We start from the raw sequence: 22,777 nt of genomic DNA on the forward strand, positions 1-22,777 counted from the left end.
CTGGAGACATCATCATTATTCAAGTGTCCAATGATTTCAAGTCTGTATGTAGGCAGCAGCCTCTCTGTTTTAGTGACAGCTGTTTAACAATCTGATCGCCTTGAGATTGAAAAATAGCTTCGGTCTCTTGGTCCCAGCTTTGATGCACCTGTACTGACCTCGCCCTCTGGATGGTAGTGGGGTGAACAGGCAGTGGCTCGGGTGGTTGTTGTCCTTGATTATGTTTTTGGCCTGCCTGTGACATCGGGTGCTGTAAGTGTCCTGGAGGGCAGGTAGTTCGCCCCCAGTGATGCGTTGTGCAGACCGTACCAATGTAAGAATGTGAAATGGCAGAATAATAGTAGAGAATTATTTATTTTATATTTTATTTCTTTCATCACATTCCCAGTGGGTCAGACGTTTACAATTAGTATTTGGTAGCATTGCCTTTAAATTGTTTAACTTGGGTCAAATGTTTCAGGTAGCCTTCCACAAGCTTCCCACAATAAGTTTGTGTAACTGAGTCAAGTTTGTAGGCCTTGCTTGCACAAGCTTTTCCAGTTCTTCCCACAAATGTTCTATAGGATTGAGGTCAGGGCTTTGTGATGGCCACTTCAATACCTTGACTTTGTTGTCCTTAAGCCATTTTACCTCAACTTTGGAAGTATGCTTGGGCCCATTTGCGGTCTTCCAAGCTTTAACTTTCTGACAGATGTCTTGAGATGTTGCTTCAATATATCCACATAATTTTCCATCCTCATGATGTCATCTATTTTGTGAAGTGCACCAGTCCCTCCTGCAGCAAAGCACCCCCACAACATGATGCTGCCACCCCCATGCTTCACGGTTGGGATGATGTTCTTCAGCTTGGAAGCCTCCCCCTTTTTCTTCCAAACATAACAATGGTCATTATGGCCAAACAGTTCTATTTTTGTTTCATCAGACCAGAGGACTTTTCTCCAAAAAGTACAACCTTTGTCCCCATGTGCAGTTGCAAACCGTAGTCTGGCTTTTTTATGGCTGTTTTGGAGCAGTGGCTTCTTCCTTGCTGAGCGGCCTTTCAGGTTATGTCGATATAGGACTTGTTTTACTGTGGATATAGATACTTTTGTACCGGTTTCCTCAAGCGTTTCCACAAGGTCCTTTGCTGTTGTTCTGGGATTGATTTGCACTTTTCGCACCAAAGTACGTTCAGCTCAAGGAGACAGAACGCATCTCCTTCCTGAGCGTTATGATGGCTGCGTGGTCCCATGGTGTTTATACCTGCATACTATTGTTTGTACCGATGAACGTGGTATCTTCAGGCATTTGGAAATTGCTCCCAAGGATGAACCAGACTTGTGGAGGTCTACAATTATTTTCTGAGGTCTTGGCTGATTTCTTTTGATTTTCCCATGATGACAAGCAAAGAGGCACTGAGTTTGAAGGTAGGCCTTGAAATTCATCCACCGGTATACCTCCAATTAACTCAAATTATGTCAATTAGCCTATCAGAAGCTTCTAAAGCCATGTTGTCATTTTCTGGAATTTTCCAAGCTGTTTAATTAAAAGGCACAGTCAACTTAGTGTATGTAAACTTCTGACCCACTGGAATTGAGATGCTGTGAATTATAAGTGAAATAATCTGTATGTAAACAATTGTTGGAAAAATTCTGTGTCCTGCGCTTGACTCCGTCCTCACCTCTGCACAACTGACATATGACAGCTATTCTATGCGAGAAATTGCCAAGAAACTGTAGATCTCGTACAGCGCTGTGTACTACTCACTTCACTGAACAGCCCAAACTGTCTCTAACCAGAATAGAAAGAGGAGTGGGAGGCCCCGGCGCACAACTGAGCAAGAGGACATTAGAGGATATTAGTGTGTCTAGTTTGAGAAACAGACGCCTCACAAGTCCTCAACTGGCAGCTTCATTAAATAGTACCCGCAAAACACCTGTCTCAATGTCAACAGTGAAGAGGCGACTCCGGGATGCTGGCCTTCTCGGCAGAGTTGCAAAGAAAAAGCCATATCTCAGACTGGCCAATAAAAAGAAAAGATTAAGATGGGCAAAATAACACAGGACACTGGACAGAGAAACTCTGCCTAGAAGGCCAGCATCCCAGAGTCGCCTCTTCACTGCTGACGTTGAGACTGGTGTCAAGGGGTCAGAATACTTCCCGAATGCACTGTATATATATATTTGATGGCAGAGACTCAAAGAATAGCATGTTTATAGCGTGATGGTTTATGGAACTCAGACTTCAAAGGCTATGCCACATTTTGAAAACAGACCCAGACAAAGGGAGTTGAGGCAGAACTCCATCACACTGACTAGATTCCTGTAGAGACTTCCTGTAGAGACGGTTAATTTGATACAGTGTGAAGTGGAGCTACGCCACCTCAGGCACTGCCTGCTCTAATATTAAACACTGTATTAAAAAGAGATGTGGAACTACTTTTTCATTTCATTCAAGGCAAGGAACAAGAGCTGTTAGTAGTTGAGTCAGGTAATGCAGTGGACCAGCGGGTAGCTAGGAATTATGGGTGATTAGTCGGTGAGATCCAGGGGGTGGGACTCCGAGGCAGACCTAACACCTCTTCAATGCCTTACTGTGAGGTCAGTCTTCACTGTCTTCTAACCAACCCCCCCAGGGCCTAGAAATGACCTCCTTAAGGCAAAGGCAAAACTGGCCCAACACAGATAATACAAATAACCACCTTTGAGTCATTCAAAGGTGAACGCTGAAAGGAAGATGCCAAAGGAGAGAAGAAAAACATTGTCTCTTTTATCTATGAGAAGCAAACGCAGCTGGAATGCAAATGTGGTCCACTGTCAAATTCCTGTCCTAGTCTAAACCCATTCCGATTTCCAAACCTGGCCTGCCTTAGATCTCCCCCATATCTGAACCAAAAGCCAATCGGCTAGAACAAGTTCTTTCCACCTGCTGGGTTGGTGTTTGTGTGTGCTGCTAGTCTACGTGCTGTGAGGCAGTGAATACTGGCTGGTATTCTTGCAATGCCATGTGAAGCTGTGTGTATTATTCGTAAAGCTCACTCCACTTAGAGAGCCATGGCTGTGGTGGTGATAACTGGTTAGACACTGCTACAGAGTAGCCTGGGTACCATTCTGGTGTGTCACCACCGGCCGCCTGTCTCCAGCACAATGAGAATTAACAGGGAGAGGGTTTGGGAGAAAGGGGGAGAAATAGTGGATTCCAACATGCTGGAACACACTGGGAAATGTCTAACCATCTGGAGAGCCAACAGGGATAGCAATGGAAGGCAGGACGGTTTTGAATGTTTAAAAAAAGAACAATTACTTTCCTGCCTTGACTAAAAAGACGCGCAGTCTACTGTTCACTGTCAATTACATTATTTCACTTCATACATTATTCAGACGTACTTTACAGATTGACATGCTGCTCGTACAACAGGATAATTGTAGGCAGAATTAGTCAGAAAGCTACAATATTTGCCCATTTTTTCTACTCTTTGGAGAACTGTTAACCACAGGTATGGACTTCATTTAGGCAGTGAGCTTCACTTCTCTCCCAGTTCTCATTAAAATAGCCTACAAGCAAGAGAAACATAAAAGTGCCTTCACTCAGTCCACACAGATGTAGGAGGTATACGAGCTGGAAAGGGTGGGATAGAGAGGAGATGGAGAGGGTTGGATAGAGGGGAGATGGAGAGGGTGGGATAGGAGATGGAGAGGGTGGGATAGAGAGGGTTGGATAGAGAGGAGATGGAGAGGGTGGGATAGAGAGGAGATGGAGAGGGTTGGATAGAGAGGGTTGGATAGAGAGGAGATGGAGAGGGTTGGATAGAGGGGAGATGGAGAGGGTGGGATAGAGAGGAGATAGAGAGGGTGGGATAGAGAGGAGATGGATAGAGAGGAGATGGATAAGGTGGGATAGAGAGGAGATGGAGAGGGTGGGATAGAGACGAGATGGAGAGGGTGGGATAGAGACGAGATGGAGAGGGTGGGATAGAGACGAGATGGAGAAGGTGGGATAGAGAGGAGATTGAGAAGGTGGGATAGAGAGGAGATTGAGAGGTTGGGATAGAGAGGAGATTGAGAGGTTGGGATAGAGAGGGTGGGATAGAGAGGAGATGGAGAGGGTGGGATAGAGAGGAGATGGAGAGGGTGGGATAGAGAGGAGATGGAGAGGGTGGGATAGAGAGGAGATGGAGAGCGTGGGATGGAGAGGAGATGGAGAGCGTGGGATGGAGAGGAGATGGAGAGGAGATGGAGAGGGGGGGATAGAGAGGAGATGGAGAGGGGGGGATAGAGAGGAGATTGAGAGGTTGGGATAGAGAGCGTGGGATAGAGAGGAGATGGAGAGGGTGGGATAGAGAGGAGATGGAGAGCGTGGGATAGAGAGGAGATGGAGAGCGTGGGATAGAGAGGAGATGGAGAGGAGATGGAGAGCGTGGGATAGAGAGGAGATGGAGAGGTTGGGATAGAGAGGAGATGGAGAGGGTGGGATAGAGAGGAGATGGTGAGGGTGGGATAGAGAGGAGATGGAGAGGGTGGGATGGAGAGGAGATGGAGAGGGTGGGATAGAGAGGAGATGAGAGGGTGGGATAGAGAGGAGATGAGAGGGTGGGATAGAGAGGAGATGGAGAGGGTGGGATAGAAAGGAGATGGAGAGGGTGGGATAGAGAGGAGATGGAGAGGGTGGGATAGAGAGGAGATGGAGAGCGTGGGATGGAGAGGAGATGGAGAGGAGATGGAGGGATGGAGAGGAGATGGAGAGGGTGGGATAGAGAGGAGATGGAGAGGGTGGGATAGAGAAGTTCAGGAGGACCTGAACATGCTTTCCCACCAGCTTGTGAAACTGGTCTTGAATATATTCTACAGTATGAAGTAATGATACGCTTCAGTGTTCCAAAGAGAATAAGCACAACTTTGAAAGGCTATCAGACATACGCAGCTGCATACTAAGTTACCAATGTTGTTTACTGTGTTGTCTATTCAGATGACATAGTCAAGTGAGAGCCAAACAAATGCAAACAAGACATAGCAACATGGCATTGGTCAATGGACCAGGTAAAGCTCAAACATTCAACCTCTGACTGCTTCCTTGTTAAATGAAAATATGTCAAAGGAGGATCTTATATTGCAGTTAACGCGCTAAACTCCCTATGATATGTGAGTGTGTAAACTCCAGACCACCATGTGACTAATAGCCAATGATCTGTGTGATGTAGCAAAGAGACCTGCCAGCCCTCAGCCGCTCTCGATTAACACTGCCTGACAAACGATCAATGTGTTGACACGCGAAGAAGCTTATGAAACAGTGTGGTTCTAAAAGCATGCACAATTACATTCTAGGTCCGTTTTACAAGATGACTACAGGCATATCTTTGGGGCAGAGAAAAAAGGAGAGAAAAAATAACACTTTTGTAAAGAAGAATCTAGGCCTCACTGTCTATAGGCTGCTGAACATCCATCATGCAGCTTATTATTACTGTACATGTCTGGTCCCGTGTGGCTCAGTTGGTAGAGCATGGCACATGAAATACCAGGGTTGTGGGTTTGATTCCTACGGGGGACCAATGCGAATGACAATGTATGCACTCACTACTGTAAGTCGCTCTGGATAAGAGTGTCTGCTAAATGACTCACTACTGTAAGTCGCTCTGGATAAGAGTGTCTGCTAAATGACTCACTACTGTAAGTCGCTCTGGATAAGAGTGTCTGCTAAATGACTCACTACTGTAAGTCGCTCTGGATAAGAGTGTCTACTAAATGACTCACTACTGTAAGTCACTCTCGATAAGAGTGTCTGCTAAATGACTCACTACTGTAAGTCGCTCTCGATAAGAGTGTCTGCTAAATGACTCACTACTGTAAGTCGCTCTGGATAAGAGTGTCTGCTAAATGACTCACTACTGTAAGTCACTCTCGATAAGAGCGTCTGATCAATAACTAACATGTAAACGTAATGTCTCTGTAGCTTCTTCAGCTGAAAAAGTCTAAATAAACATGCAAGGGAAGTTGGAGTTGACCAGTGAGTACAGTACCTGTTATGGATAGGTCCTCTGAAGCTCGGGTCAAAGTTGCGTGGCTCACCTGTAAGGGAAGCAGATCATAGAGTGGTTACCATTCATAAACCAAGAGTCTGTTACCTCTTTAACATGCAACACAACGGTGTCTCGGAGAACTACTCAGCTTAGAAACAGGGAAGTCTATAATATTGCTAAGACAATTTACATGTACAGTGAACAAGTATTTGCCACTTTTCTGATTTACTCTATTTTTGTATATTTTTGATTCTTCAACCAAAATGTAATATTAGATAAAGGGAACCTGAGTTTACAAATACACATTTTTTTTATACTTGTGATGTTGCTGAGTTACAGCAGTTCTGCATGAACAAGTGAGCCAAAGTTCCTCCACAGAGACGTGAGAGACTGATCAACAACTACAGGAAGTGTTTGGTTGGAGTCATTGCAGCTAAAGGTGGCACAACCAGTTATTGAGTGTAAGGGGGCCATTACTTTTTCACACAGGGGCACTGGGTGTTGCATAACTTCATTTAGGAAATAAATCAAAGTATGTAATCCTTGTGTTATTTGTTCACTCAGGGTCCATTTATCTAATATTAGGTTTGGGTTGAAGATCTGATAACATTCAGTATCAAAAATACACAAACAAGTAGAGAACATTAAAAAGGGGGCAAATCCTTTTTCACAGCCCTGCATGAGATCAACAGAGAAGTTATTGAATGTAGACTACAGAGCAGAAATAAAGTGTTTAAAAACAGTAACATACAGTAGCTGCACCTGGTCTTACTGACAGGAACGGTGATCAATGAGAGGAAGTGAAACAACAACACATCTACCAGTAGACATAATATTGTGTCTGGTCTGGTCCGGCAATAAGTGCAACATCCAACTGCCTGGGAGGGCACTAACTAGTTCAGTTCACAGCTCCTCCCTGTATCTTCAGTCCAAATGGCACCCTATTCCCCTAACAGTGCATAACTTCCTACCGGTACAAATGTAGTGGACTAAGTAGAGGTGTGCCATTTGTGACGCATCCTGTGTAGCAGTACTGAGATGCTAACATGATGCCAAGCTACTATGTGTATGTGTTCTGCTTGAGTGTGTGAGAGTGTGTCCACGTCCACATCCCAACGTGTGTTTGTATGTGTCCTGTATATGTTTTCCGGTGCCCATGTGGAGTTGCAGTATGAACTGTTCCTGTGAGCACATTCATCATCACACAGAGAGTGTAATTTCTCAGAGCAACATGAGTGGGCCTATCTCCCATCTGTCTCTGAAGGCCTGCTTCTGCTCTCAGAGATACAGCCCACTTGGCAGAACCCAGCACCGGGGACACTGTACTACGCACTTGGCCTCCTCACTGAGCACTCATGAATCACTGTCATTGGCTGAGAGAGAGAGAGAGTGAGAAAGATACATGGCAACGCTCTCATGTTGACGATCAATCACGTGGCTGAAGTGTGCAACATTTCTGGGTGAAGACATTGTCTCCATCAGCACTGTCCCGACATTCAGGCATCACATTCGGAGGAGGTCATTAGTTATTTATGCAAAGAGAAATGTAAAAGTATGAGATTCAAAGGACTTGGACCCATAACCCCCCTGTGCCAGAGACGCTGTGCTCCTCCAACCCACTGAGTATACAGTCCATTGTTCTCTACCGCAATGACGTTGTATTTTGGTTCTAAATAAAGACGCCCGGGACCTTGGAGATTTTCTAGGATTAATCTGCATCTCTCAGCCAAGGACAAAGAGTCACAGGACCAGGTGCAGTCAGCAGGAGACTACAGCAACCTTGGAATTCAGATAAGAGAGAGCGTAGATGTAGAGTTGTGTTAACAGCCTGGTCATGTTTTTGCATGACAATGACCACAGGACAAGACATCACAAACAGATCTGGGACCAGGCTACTGAGTTAGCTATTTCCTTATATATATATAGCACATAAAATTTATTTTAATAGGCAAACCACATCGATATGTTTGACACATGGATGCACATCTGTGCTATAAAGATATGAGACATCAATGATGCAGTGACAAACCAATTGGTGATTTAGCCTGCCATGTTCCAAGACATGAAGGTCATGACAACAACACCATCTATTTCCTCAGGCAAAAGCAGCAAAACAACCGCATTGTCCTTAACTACCATCTAACCACCTTAGTATCTGTGTGACCCGGACACAGATGTTTACTAATTTCCCTTAGATGAGTACAACATGTCGGGATGGACCCCGGGACACCAGCAGGGTCATAGAGAAGGTGTCAACAGAACTTTCAAAGCCAGTTCAATTAACTGCCAATGGCAAATGGCCAAACTAATTCACCATGGACAATTCCTGCAATATACGGCTTCAGAGCAGATATTAGAAACCAGGTCCAGTGCAGTAAGAGATTGGTTTGATCTGTGTACGCATGGCGCATATTGTTGTTTGTATATCCCGGTGGATGTTCCTACAAACCAGCGGCCAGCAGGTAGCATTAGATGAAGTAACATCAGAGATCATTAGAGGTCCAGCTGCCGGGGGCTGTGAGCTGACTACTGTATCTGTTGGACCGGGATCCAAGCAGCCAGGTAGATTAGATGAAGTAACATCAGAGATCATTAGAGGTCCAGCTGCCGGGGGCTGTGAGCTGACTACTGTATCTGTTGGACCGGGATCCAAGCAGCCAGGTAGATTAGAAATACAGAGAAAAATATTTTTCATTGACCTCGGGGTGTGAACATTTCAAACGACTGAGTGCCCCCTGGTCTTTGTCATCCATCGTGGTGAAAACCGACTGGTCTGTACGGGGGGGGGGGGGGGGGGGGGGGGGGATATTGCGGAAGCTAATTCATACAGAGATGAAGGGAAGCTAATGTTGAGAGGACAGATTGCAACAGCGAGGGGCAGGAGAATATTGTTTCAGGAGGGCTTGCAATATTGCTCCCCACTTCATTGACAAACCCCACAGTGTCCAACAGGGGAACGGATGGGGGGCCATGGGCCCGGGCCAACTGTAGGGTGTAAAGAGAGGACACCAGCTTGGCGTGGGTGGCTCATCATACTATTTTCTGAATACTCTCTTGGACGTAAAACACAAGTTATCAGGGGACTCAATGTGAACGCCTAAGAACATTACTCAACAACATGAGGAGCTGAAATGCACTAGATTCTACAGTACACACAAAACCAGGATTTGCTTATTGGTCACAACCTGTGAGACCTGACAGGTTGGCTTTATTACTTGACTGCTTGGCTCACCACAGTAGCCTGCCCTGTTACTCTGATTCTCAAGTGATTTCAGTCCCATTATACAGTACCGGGGGCCTGACATTAAATCGGTAACACTGGGCCACCAGTAGACTCGGCCCTGGTTGACGACTGTGCTGTTTTTAGACTTAACAAGTGTAGAGAGAGTAGTGGATGTGTGATGTGCTGGGGTCACTCAGGCTGAATGAAGGGCTGTAGTCAACAACATTTGGAAAATGCCTCCAAGGCATACTGTGGCAGTTAGCTAACGTAGTGTGTTGGCTCTGTTGCCTGTTGCCTGATGGGCTCCTCTACTCTGTGTGTTGGCTCTGTTGCCTGGTGCCTGCTGGGCTCCTCTACTCTCAGTGTGTTGGCTCTGTTGCCTGTTGCCTGCTAGGCTCCTCTACTCTGTGTGTTGGCTCTGTTGCCTGCTAGGCTCCTCTACTCTGTGCGTTGGCTCTGTTGCCTGGTGCCTGCTGGGCTCCTCTACTCTCTGTGTGTTGGCTCTGTTGCCTGGTGACTGCTAGGCTCCTCTACTCTCAGTGCGTTGGCTCTGTTGCCTGGTGCCTGCTGGGCTCCTCTACTCTCTGTGTGTTGGCTCTGTTGCCTGGTGACTGCTAGGCTCCTCTACTCTCAGTGTGTTGGCTCTGTTGCCTGGTGCCTGCTAGGCTCCTCTACTCTGTGTGTTGGCTCTGTTGCCTGGTGCGTGATAGGCGCCTCTACTCTCAGTGCGTTGGCTCTGATGCCTGGTGACTGCTAGGCTCCTCTACTCTGTGTGTTGGCTCTGTTGCCTGGTGCGTGATAGGCGCCTCTACTCTCAGTGCGTTGGCTCGGTTGCCTGCTAGGCTCCTCTACTCTCAGTGTGTTGGCTCTGTTGCCTGGTAGGCTCCTCTACTCTCAGTGTGTTGGCTCTGTTGCCTGGTGACTGATAGGCTCCTCTACTCTCAGTGCGTTGGCTCTGTTGCCTGGTGCCTGATAGGCTCCTCTACTCTCAGTGCGTTGGCTCATCTCACGTTGAGGTGTTGTTACATAAGACATTAGATGATGATGCAGGTTGTGTACATAGAGCAAAGACAAATATGTTGATGTCTGTAGTATGCATGCACAAACAACGTTTAGGAATGAGGATGTTAGGAGGGTGTATATGTAAAGGATCAAAACACATTTTATTTGTCACATGCGCCGAATACAATACCGGGAAATGCTTACTTACGAGCCCTTCTTAAAACTGCGTCGTTGGATAAGAAAATATTTACAAAAATAAATAAATAAATAATGAGGCTATATACAGGGGGTACTGGTACCGAGTCAGTGTGCGGAGGTACAGGTAGGTCGAGGTAATATGTACATGTAGGTAGGGGTAGTGACTATGCATAGATAATAAACAGCGAGTAGCAGCAGCGTACAACAAATACAAATAGTCCGGGTAGCCATTTGATTAGCTGTTCAGCAGAAGTATGGCTTGGGGGAAGAAGCTGTTAAGAAGCCTTTTGGACCTGGACATGGCGCTCCTGTACCACTTGCCGTGCGGTAGCAGAGAGAAAGGTCTATGAGTAGGGTGGCTGGAGTCTTTGCCAATTGTTAGGGTCTTTCTCTTGTATAGAATTCCTGGATGGTAGGAAGTTTGGCCCCAGTGATGTACTGGGCTGTAAGCACTACCCTCTGTAGCGTTTTGCGGTCGGAGGCTAAGCAGATGCCATACCAGGCGGTGATGCAACCCGTTAGGATGCTCTTGATGGTGCAGTTCTAGAACTTTGAGAATCTAAGGACCCATACCAAATCTTTTCAGTCTGCTGAGGGGGAATATTGTTGTGCAATCTTCACGACTGTCTTGGTGTGCTTGGAACATTATATTTTTGTTGGTGATGTGGACACCAAGGAACTTGAAGCTCTCAACCTGCTCCACTACCGCCCTGTCAATGAGAATGGGGACGTGCTTGGTCCTCCTTTTCCTGTAGTCCACGATCATCTCCTTTGTCTTGATCACATTGAGGGAGAGGTTGTTATCCTGGCAGCACACGGCCAGGTCTCTGAACTCCTCCCAATACGCTGTCTCATCATCGTTGGTGATCAGGCCTACCACTGTTGTGTCATTGGCAAACTTAATGGTGGTGTTGGAATTGTGCTTGGCCACTCTGTCATGGGTAAACAGGGAGTACAGGAGGGGACTAAGCACGCACCCCTAAGGGGCCCCGTCTTGAAGATCAGCATGGCAGATGTGTTGTTGCCTACCCTTACCACCTGGGGGAGGCCCGTCAGTTAAATCCAGGATCCAGTTGCAGAGGGAGGTGCTTAGTGATGAGCTTTGAGGGCACTATGGTGTTGAACACTGAGTTGTAGTTAATGAACAGCACTCGCACTTAGGCGTTTCGTTTGTCCAGGTGGGAAAGGGCAGTGTGGAGTGCAATAGAGATGGCTGTGGATCTGTTGGGGCGGTATGCAAATTGGATAGGGTCTAGGGGTTTTCTGGGATGTTTGTGATGATGTGAGCCATGACCAGCCTTTCAAAGCCCTTCATGGCTACAGACGAGAGTGCTACGGGTCGGTAGTCATTTAGGCAGGTTAGCTTGGTGTTCTTTGGCTCAGGGACTATCGTGATTTGCTTGAAAGATGTAGTTATTACAGACTCAGTCATGGACAGGTTGAAAACGTCAGTGAAGACACCAGTTGGTCAGCGCATGCTTCAACATTGTGAATGTTGACCTGTCTAAAGGTCTTACTCACAAAGCGGGGGTAAAGCCCCGCCTTATCCCAGCTCACTGGTCACCATAGCAGCACCCATCCGTAGCACGCGCTCCAGCAGGTATATTTCACTGGTCACACCCAAAGGCAATTCCTCATTCGGCCGCCTATCCCTCCAGTTCTCTGCTGCCAATGACTGGAACGAACTGCAAAAATCACTGAAGCTGGAGACTCATATCTCCCTCACTAGCATTAAGCACCAGCTCCCAGATCACTGCACCTGTACATAGCCCATCCAACTACCTCATCCCCATACTGTATTTATTTATTTATCTTGCTCCTTTGCACCCCAGTATCTCTACTTGCACATTCATCTTCTGCACTTCTATCACTCCAGTGTTTAATTGCTATATTGTAATTATTTCTCCACTATGGACTATTTATTGCCTTACCTTAAACAATAGGATGTCTTCAGCTCAGCAAATGAATTGTGGCAATTATAGCTACTCTCTGGGGCGTTGAGGGCAGACTGGGTATGACATTACACATCAGGTTTAGACAGAGGCTTTGTCACTAATCCTCATACTCCAATCCCATTTGCATCCTCAGTCTGCCATAGCGATAGCATTATGGGTCAATGTACACCACAGAACTGACAGCATTGACTGTGACATACTGTACAGAACAGGAGTTTCACTCCAACCACATTCCACTTCCAATCATTCTGTGACTAATCAATGGATGTACTTGAAGATATAGGACAGCTTCAACAAAACGATCTCTAGCATCCTTTCAGAGCGCTGTAAAAGTGACATTGTACAGAAATGAATGTTGTGATGATCATTGGTGGAACAGGATGTTCTTGGTAGAGGGCTGTGAGAGTGACGTTATACAGAAATGAATGTTGTGATGATCATTGGTGGAACAGGATGTTCTTGGTAGAGGGCTGTGAGAGTGCTCCACAAAAGGCTCCAAAAGGGATGAGGCCAGACTGAATGCATGTGTCTGTTATAAAACATTTCTCAGGTCACAGACACAGCAGCATATTATTTTATTAAAACACCTCTTAATTGAGATATTGGCCTACTAGGATTGTGTACGTTATTGTCCTAATATACAATATAAGTACAGTACCGTTTCTCCCTGCGCCATCGAATTCACCCCATTTCTCTCCATTCCTCAACCTTTCCCCATAAACTCATCGATTACTCAGACACACCAAAACAGGCAGACAGGGGCACCACCGTCCCACAGGCTTCTTTCATAAGGTGACCAGGAAAACGGCTCAACAGCTGCAGGTGCAACGCATGGGTTGGACCTGAGATGCCTCTTGGTTGACCTTTTCTCATTCTATCCATTCAGGAACATATTAAAGACTCTGGGAGTGGTGTTTTTCACCTTTAAGACATGTCTCGCTTGTTAGTATTCTGTCAGGTCTGTCTCTACTGTAGCAACCCTGTCTGTGGTCCTGTGGTGCCCAGTTGGTAGAGCATGGTACTTGCAATGCCAGGGTTGCAGGTTCGATTCCCATGGGGGACCAGTGAGAAGAAAATGTATGAAACCTCTACTGTAATTCTATCTGGATAAAAGTGTTTGCTAAATGACTAAAATATAACTGTGTTCTGTCTCACCACCAAACCCAAGTTAGAGGCTTGGCACACCAATCTCAACTCTGCTTGGTGGGTTATGAGTGGCCTGAACATAAACTCCTCTGAGGCTCCATTGGGTGCAGTGTGCTGATCAGACTCCCCACTCTCTCTGCCCAACCTAAATGATTTGGAATCTATCTTAGAAACAGCTGCAGATGGCTGTATTATATTTTAGACATGGACACACACACTCTTTCTCTCTAAACAGTTCCCTCTCTCTCACTATTCCTCAGGGGCACCAAACCTGGTCTATGCCTGGGATCATCACCTAGATTCAGCCACGGGCCAATTTTTTCTTGAGCGGAAGGTCAGGGTGCCGGAACATAATTACAAATAATTTGTGGACGGCAAATGGACTACAAGAAGTCAGACTAAAACATAATCATTTCAAACCTTGCTTACATCCTAAGTATACGATCGAATACAGTTGAAGTCTGAAGTTTACATACACCTCAACCAAATACATTTAAACTTAGTTTTTCACAATTCCTGACATTTAATGCTAGTAAAAATCCCTGTCTTGGGTCAGTTAGGATCCCCAATTTATTTTAAGAATGTGAAATGTCAGAATAATAGTAGAGAGAATTATTTATTTCTGCTTTTATTTCTTTCATCACATTCCCAGTGGGTCAGAAGTTTACATACACTCAATTAGTATTTGGTAGCATTGCCTTTAAATTGTTTAACTTGGGTCAAACGTTTCAGGTAGTCTTCCACAAGCTTCCCACAATAAGTTGGGTGAATGTTGGCCCATTACTCCTGACAGAGCTTGTGTAACTGAGTCAGGTTTGTAAGGCCTCCTTGCTTGCACACGCTTTTTCAGTTCTGACCACACATTTTTTATAGGATTAAGGTCAGGGCTTTGTGATGGCCACTCCAATACCTTAACTTTGTTGTCCTTAAGCCATTTTGCCACAACTTTGTAAGTATGCTTGGGGTCATTGTCCATTTGGAAGACCTGTTTGTGACCAAGCTTTAACTTCCTGACTGTCTTGAGATGTTGCTTCAATATATCCACATAATTTCCCATCCTCATGATGCCATCTATTTTGTGAAACGCACCAGTCTCTCCTGCAGCAAAGCAACAATTTCAAAGATTCTGAGTTACAGTTCATATAAGGAAATTAGCCAATTTAAATGTATAGATTAGGGTGTAATGAATTTACTTCACATGACTGTGAATACAGATATGTATCTTTCGGTCACAGATTTAAAAAAAAAAAAAAAAAAAATTAAAGTTAAGGTAAGGGCGTGGATCAGAAAGTAGAGAGAGAGGTAGAGAGAGAGAGACAGTAGAGGGGCAGAGTAGAGAGAGGGTCAGAGTAGAGAGAGACAGTAGAGGGTCAGAGTAGAGAGAGACAGTAGAGGGTCAGAGTAGAGAGAGACAGTAGAGGGTCAGAGTAGAGAGAGACAGTAGAGGGTCAGAGTAGAGAGAGACAGTAGAGGGTCAGAGTAGAGAGCGAGAGAGAGAGAGAGAGGGGCAGAGTAGAGAGAGAGGGGCAGAGTAGAGTGAGAGAAGGCAGAGTAGAAAGAGAGAGAGACAGGGGCAACTCATCCCAAACCATCTCAATTGGGTTGAGGTTGGGTGATTGTGGAGGCCAGGTCATCTGATGCAGCACTGGTGACTGGTGACACTGTCAGTGATTTATTTAGAATTCAAGGCACACTTAGCCAGCATGGCTACCACAGCATTCTGCAGCAATACACCATTCCATCTGGTTTGCGCTCAGTTGGACTATAATTTGTTTTTCAACAGGACAATGACCCAGCACAACTCCAGGCTGTGTAAGGCCTATTTGACCAAGAAGGAGAATGATGGGGTGCTGCATCAGATTACCTGGCCTCCACAATCCCCAACCTCAACCAAATTGAGATGGTTTGGGATGAGACGGACTGGAGAGTGAAGGAAAAGCAGCCAGCAAGTGCTCAGCATGTGTAGGAACTCCTTCAAGACTGTTGAATAAGCATTCCAGGTGAAGCTGGCTGAGAGAATTCCAAGAGTGTGCCGTTGTCATCAAGGCAAAGGGTGGCTATTTAATGAATCTCAAATATATTGTGATTTGATTAACACTTACTACATGATTCCATATGAGATTTCATAGTTTATGTCTTCACTATTATTCTACAATGTAGAAAATTGTTTAAAAAAATAAAGAAAAACCCTTCAATGAGTAGATGTCCTAAAACGTTTGACCGGCTGATCGGTTGATCTGCTCAGAAAACATAAAAATCATACGTGAGCCGCCAGGTCCTCCTTTGAGAGACAGGAACTCATATAACCAACTCCTGAGTCCTCCCTGAGCTTAATTCGGTTCCCCAATAGATAATCTGCCCGTGTAGGTATCAAACCCACAACGTTTATGTTACAACCAGCATGTTCCAACCAACTGAGCCCCCGGAACTACACTCGGCTGGAATATCTGGAATGGACTCTCACTGAGTTAGTACATTAAGACATGACTAGTATTTATAACATCTCCCTGTTACCAGCCTTGTAAACACACCACACTGACATCCACTCCGTAGGGGAAAGAGGCAGCAGGGAACAGGATGGGCTCCCACAGGGGGTTTGGGTTAGCATTTCAGTGTCAGCCTCTGGCAGCTGGCCTACAGCAAACAGAGAGGCAGAGTAGAGAGAGAGTAGAGAGGGGTAGAGACAGGGGCAGAGTAGAGAGAGGGGGGGGGCAGAGTAGAGAGAGAGTAGAGAGGGGTAGAGACAGGGGCAGAGTAGAGAGAGGGGGGGGGGCAGAGTAGAGAGAGAGTAGAGAGGGGTAGAGACAGGGGCAGAGTAGAGAGAGGGGGGGGGCAGAGTAGAGAGAGGGGGGGGGGCAGAGTAGAGAGAGGGGGGGGGGGCAGAGTAGAGAGAGAGAAGGGCAGAGTAGAGAGAGGGGGGGGGCAGAGTAGAGAGAGAGTAGAGAGGGGTAGAGACAGGGGCAGAGTAGAGAGGGGGGGGGGCAGAGTAGAGAGAGAGAAGGGCAGAGTAGAGAGAGGGGGGGGGGGTCCAGAGTAGAGAGAGAGGGGGCAGAGTGATGGGCAGAGTGCAGAGAGAGGGCAGAGTAGAGAGAGAGGTAGAGAGAGAAGGGCAGAGTAGAGAGAGAGGTAGAGAGAGAAGGGCAGAGTAGAGAGAGAGGTAGAGAGAGAAGGGCAGAGTAGAGAGGGAGGTAGAGAGAGAAGGGCAGAGTAGAGAGGGAGGTAGAGAGAGAGGGGCAGAGTAGAGAGAGGGGCAGAGTAGAGAGAGATGGGCAGAGTAGAGAGAGGTAGAGAGAGAGAGGGGCAGAGTAGAGAGGGAGGTAGAGAGAGAGGGGGCAGAGTAGAGAGGGAGGTAGAGAGAGAGAGAGGGGCAGAGTAGAGCGAGAGGTAGAGAGAGAGAGAGGGGCAGAGTAGAGCGAGAGGTAGAGAGAGAGAGAGAGAGAGGGGCAGAGTAGAGTGAGAGGGGCAGAGTAGAGAGAGAGGGGCAGAGTAGAGAGTAGAGAGAGAGAGAGAGATCGGAGCAGAGTAGAGAGAGAGGCAGGCAGTGTTTGGGGGATTGTGACCTTGGCTACTTGTGTGATGTAGCAGGGTGTGATGGGACAGAAATGCAGCTAGGTCCCCAGGCATATCAGTAGCAGCCCTGTGTTCCTGTGAAATTAGTCTCTCATGCTGGATCAGTGACAAGCTCCAGAGGCTTTGGTTTGGGTTTATATGGATTTTAAGGTTGAGTCACGGGAATGACGCCTGTTTCTTCATCTCCGTCTTGTGTAATGTGTAGGTTCAGAGAGAGACAGCACAGCTTAAATGCTTAGCTACACATAAACACACACAATGTTTCTTTATTGTCATTCACACACTAAATATTGCATTTCAGACTGCCTCCTCTCCCTAACTACAGCGGAGCTTCAATGTCGTGCATAACAACTCGCTAATTCGACTCTGTTGTCAATTTGCCTGAGGTTGCATGGGGTGTTACAGGACCCAAAGCAATCAGACTTACTTGACTTCACTGATTAAGTGACAGTAAGAATTGGTTCTGGATCAGCCTCCTAAAGTGATCAATGTCAGTAAGAACACTGGGTTATCCTCAGGATAAAGGATTCTCATAAGTGCATGCCTCTACCACTCTCTCCTTTCCTTCTCATCTCTCACAGTCATTTTGTCATTCAGATCAGCCTGGAGTTGGCTGAGAAACCGGTGCAACGCAGCACATCCCTGAGGTGTTATGCAAGTCCCTCACCTCCCCACATACAGAATAAATAACACAGGGAGCAACAGTAGCTGACTTTCATCTCAGGATAATGATCCATCTGAGTGGAATCTGTTGATAGACCTGAATCATTCAGTACAGTGTGTTGCTCTCAACCAAAGTCCTCATCACCAACCTCACAGTAGCAGGGACTGAAGCTGTTTTCTATGTGTGTTGTAACGGCAGCTGTTTCACTCACTATACACAGTTTGTATCGTTGAGTTGTGTTTAATAAATCATTGTCAGTTTTAATCAATCAGCACAATCATCCACAATTAGATTAGAGCCACTCGTTGTATAATGTCAGTTAGCCCACTACCCCAACAAAGAAAGGGACTGTATTCATGCTGCAAACTGGATATCCAAAGCCTTCGTGCATAGCGTTGCCTGTAACAAGGAGACACAGCTGGACATTTAGAGCCAACTCTGTTCACTTCGCACAGGGTTTACAAAAGGTAGTTCATGTTTGCCTGTCGTGATACGAAGCCAGTTTGTGGAAGTATTTACTGTCTCAAGCCTGCCAGCACTGTGAATACCTTTCTGTAGTCTCTAAACACATCAGGGAACCGTGATATCCTGCTGTAGTAGCCAGAGAAAAGCACTGTGAATACCTTTCTGTAGTCTCTAAACACATCAGGGAACCGTGATATCCTGCTGTAGTAGCCAGAGAAAAGCACTGTGAATACCTTTCTGTAGTCTCTAAACACATCAGGGAACCGTGATATCCTGCTGTAGTAGCCAGAGAAAAGCACTGTGAATACCTTTCTGTAGTCTCTAAACACATCAGGGAACCGTGATATCCTGCTGTAGTAGCCAGAGAAAAGCACTGTAGAATTTCATAGGGGAAAAACCTCATTCAATAGAATGAGTAGGAGCATTATAAAGAGTAAATTAAAGTGTGTAGGAGTACCACCCAGCGATCATCAGTCTTCATATTACGTGTGATAGCAGAGGCAACTAACAGCGGCAGGGAGCCTAGTGGTTAGAGAGTTGGGCCAGTAATTGAAAGGTTGCTAGATCAAATCCCCGAGCTGACAAGTTAAAAATCTGTCGTTCTGCCCCTGAACAAGGCAGTTAACCCACTGTTCCCCGGTAGGCCGCCATTGTAAATAAGAATTTGTTCTTAACTGATTTGCCTAGTCAAATAAAGGTTCAATAAAAAGCCAATCATGGCACTTATTCCTGTCTGAAGGGATGAGGCATCTGAACTACGACCGCAGTAGTTTATAAGGAGAGGAGAGTCTGAAAAAAGTATTCCTAGCTCTTTGTCAGCCTCTGTGAAAAGTCTGCATTGCCTGGGTGTGAGAATGCCACGCTCAGGCAACCTGACCATGTGAGAAATGTGTTAATTAACAAGGTGACCAGCTCAACATTTTTGTTGCTGAACGAGACTCAATCTAAACAGTCACTTACGAACTTAAGTATTTTCTACCTTTCTGAATGACAACATCATTCAGGATGCATTGGTGATGAAAGGATTGGCTGTGGATCCATTATAATAGGTTGAGGATGAATGAAGGGACTGTCTATGATTTAACATTTTGATTTGTCTGTAAAAATGCACTAGAAGTGTGAATGTTGGTGTGTGATGGAAAATGCACAAATTGAGCATGCCTGCAAGTGTGCATTGATTCGATGTGTATTGGTGCTTGATTGACTAGTGTTCCTGTGTGTGTGTGTGTGTGTGTGTGCGCGTGTGACCATTCACCACGCATTTCCATTTGCTAGAGAGGCAGGTTGGCGAGGACTATAGAGTTTTTGCACCTATCATCCCTCTCTGCATGACAGCCCTGCCCTGAGCTGCCTGTGAAAGGCCATTTGGACAGGCTGGCTGACTGAGCACCAGCACCAGGGACGCCACTTGGACACAGCAGCTGACCTGAACATGGGGAGTCGGCACAACTCCATCCCATGCTCCACTGGCTGAGTCTCCAACTGCCCAGGCTGCATTTAAAGACGCAGGGCCTCGTTTCCTTTTCAGATGGAGGAGCGTAAGATTATCCCAAATCTCTCAACAATAAACACCAAAATGTGGCATTGGCACAAGCATGATCAACTCACGTGTGCCATAAGCATGATCAACTCACGTGTGCCATAAGCATGATCAACTCACGTGTGCCATAAGCATGATCAACTCACGTGTGCCATAAGCATGATCAACTCACGTGTGCCATAAGCATGATCAACTCACGTGTGCCATAAGCATGATCAACTCACGTGTGCCATAAGCATGATCAACTCACGTGTGCCATAAGCATGATCAACTCACGTGTACCATATGCATGATCAAGTCACGTGTACCATACGCATGATCAAGTCACGTGTACCATACGCATGATCAAGTCACGTGTACCATACGCATGATCAAGTCACGTGTACCATACGCATGATCAAGTCACATGTACCATACGCATGATCAAGTCACGTGTACCATACGCATGATCAACTCACGTGTACCATAAGCATGATGGTACTCACATGTACCATGTTTTATTTTTTATTTTACCTTTATTTAAGCATGATCAACTCACATGTACCATAAGCATGATCAACTCACATGTACCATAAGGATGATCAACTCACATGTACCATTTTTTATGAACAAATTCTTATTTTCAATGACAGCCTAGGAAAGCTGTTTATGAAAGTGGGTTAACTGCCTGTTCAGGGGCAGAACGACAGATTTGTGCCTTGTCAGCAGAGGGGCTTGAACTTGCAACCTTCCAGTTACTAGTCCAACACTCTAACCACTAGGCTACTCTGCCGCCCCAGCACCATAAGCACGCACTATTCATTCTAAAATGCTGATGTCCGGAACATCATTTTGTACTGTACGTACAGCTTCCTCTGCTTCAACACAATGTTCAAGTGTGGGCTGAATTCTGAGTGGGCAGTTGGAGGTCTCAAGAGATGGCAGCGAGAGTCTATTTCACTGCAGCCAATCCTCATCTCCAGCTGACAGGCTACAAACATGATTGGCAGGGGCCTGGAGTCATGGGAACTGAGTGAAACCCTGGGTCAGTGTGTAGGGAGAGATGAGAGACACTGCAGCTTTCCCATGAAGTCATACTGAGTAGACTGACTATGTCACTTACTGACAATGACAATGCTATATACCTCTGCCAGTTGTCACAGCATGAACTGGGCTGGTTGAATTAGCAGTCTTTTGACAAATTCACCAATAATATGGATGGCTTGAGCCTAATTATAATGAATGATCATGTACAGAAATGATTGATTATAATGAGGGTTCACCTCCTATGATAATGACTGTAAAACCGTTACTTATAAGATGCCATGGCACTGTCTATAATAACCAACAGACATGAGTCATAAAGCCCTTGATGCATTGACTATTATACTGTAATTACATAAGCCATAGCTTGCATATCTCTGCATGCACTACTATAAGGGAAAGGGAAAGATGGATACCTAGTCAGTTGTACAACTGAATTCCTTCAACTGAAATGGATCTTCTGAATCAGAGAGGTGCAGGGGCTGCCTTAATCAACATCCACGTCTATGTATTAGTGCTCCTTTGTCTGACAATCTGTGGTAAACTGTTTTATTACCGTGTTACTGTTTATGAAAGCAGTCGTTTCACAATTGAAACACTGTAGTAATGTGGTTTCTATGGCATCTGGCACGAGTCCCGGATTTTCATAGACAACCTAACAAAGAGGACCAGCTAATGGACCAGTAAATCTTCACAGAGATTGACTATCCATATGCCGACCAGAGGACAACTCACACTTAGGGACAAAGGCAAAAATCTATTGTCTTTTACATCGTTTGCCTTGTATTTGCCAAATAACAACGGACATGGTTAATGAGTATTGTTGTTAGTCTTGGCTTTCAGATGCAATTCACTTTTTTTCTTCATCGAAACAATACCTTTAGGTCTTTCGTCTGTTGTCAACGGTTGGGGAAAAGAAAACAGTCTTAAATCGTTAGAATTAGGCTATAGTATGTGTTTAATACTGTAACAATAACATGTCGTAGCAATACGGTTAGCTAGGTACACTACATGCCAAGTGTCAATCCCCAAGAGGATGCCCTGTATTATGTGAAAAAATACATTTAAAACTACGGTCGACTTCCATAGCAAACTACGATTGATAGTTCCACTGGTGTTACATTTCATGATTCGAGTGACAGAAACAATATCTTAACGTTACCATGTTTATATCCAGTAGCCTACTTTCAAATTAAAATATTATTGCGAAGCAATTTCTAATTTGGTAGGAGGCTCCATTCATGATTCATTATCTGCATCCAGTTGTATCGCTTTCTATGAACGTTACACTGACATAACATTGTTACATTGTATCTTGCTTCAATGATACATTTTGTAAATCAGCCATAGCGCGAAAAGCCGCCCCAATAACCAAAGTCAAGAATAGCGTTTGAAGAATATCGTTGTTGGCTACCCTTTGTTGTCTTGAAGAAATAACTTGAGGTTACCGACGTTAAACAAGGACGAATGTGGCGACTCACCATAGTATGAAGGAGGAATGTCTGTCTTTCTAGCCATTGCACCTCAGACAGGAGATTCTGCACCGTCTTTGAGATGGCATATGAGGCTTGAGATGTGAATACAGCGTTTGAATGGCCCAGTCTACGTAAATACAGCAGCTCCAGCCCTTGGTTTGAGCTGTCTCCGCCACGCAGCTGAGCGTCAGCGGTGTTTACAGCACCATGTATTGTCATCAACTGTGTGATTAAAACCCTTAAAGGCACACAGACACCAGGGCTGATTGCAATGAAAATGCTTTAAATGAATCTCGATGTAGACCTGATTCACACTTGACACATAGTTACAATCATCTATATTGTGAATGTTCGTCAAATTTGAAAGCAATATGGTCACACTACAGTTGGTCATGCTTTATTTGGATAGTCTGGATAGTACATCTGTAGATGCTCTATCATCAAACGATCTGTCAATAAGAAACTCCATGCTAAGGTCACAGTTAGGGTTAGGATCAGAATAAAGGTTAGGGTAAGGGTTAAGG

General features: G+C 45.4%; 1 protein-coding gene across 5 annotated transcripts in view; it reads right to left on the reverse strand.

Moving 5' to 3' along the window:
• Nucleotides 1–22,449, reverse strand: part of LOC109889050 (choline transporter-like protein 5-B) — an 81,343-nt gene extending 58,894 nt beyond the window's left edge. For 4 of the 5 annotated variants that reach the window (XR_004209647.1, XM_031822444.1, XM_020480204.2 and 1 more), the window contains exons 1-2: nucleotides 22,260–22,449; nucleotides 5,993–6,041 (exon numbers count right to left, since the gene is read on the reverse strand). Coding sequence is in view for 4 of the 5 variants with exons in the window: in XM_031822444.1 (XP_031678304.1) it covers nucleotides 5,993–6,041; nucleotides 22,260–22,296 (86 nt within the window). In the remaining variant the exon portion in view is untranslated. The remainder of the gene's footprint in view (nucleotides 1–5,992; nucleotides 6,042–22,259) is intronic. The other variant, XM_020480203.2, reaches the window with a different exon arrangement.
• Nucleotides 22,450–22,777: the final 328 nt, after the last annotated feature.

Source organism: Oncorhynchus kisutch, linkage group LG4 (genome assembly GCF_002021735.2).
Source record: "Oncorhynchus kisutch isolate 150728-3 linkage group LG4, Okis_V2, whole genome shotgun sequence".
Lineage (NCBI taxonomy): Eukaryota > Metazoa > Chordata > Actinopteri > Salmoniformes > Salmonidae > Oncorhynchus > Oncorhynchus kisutch.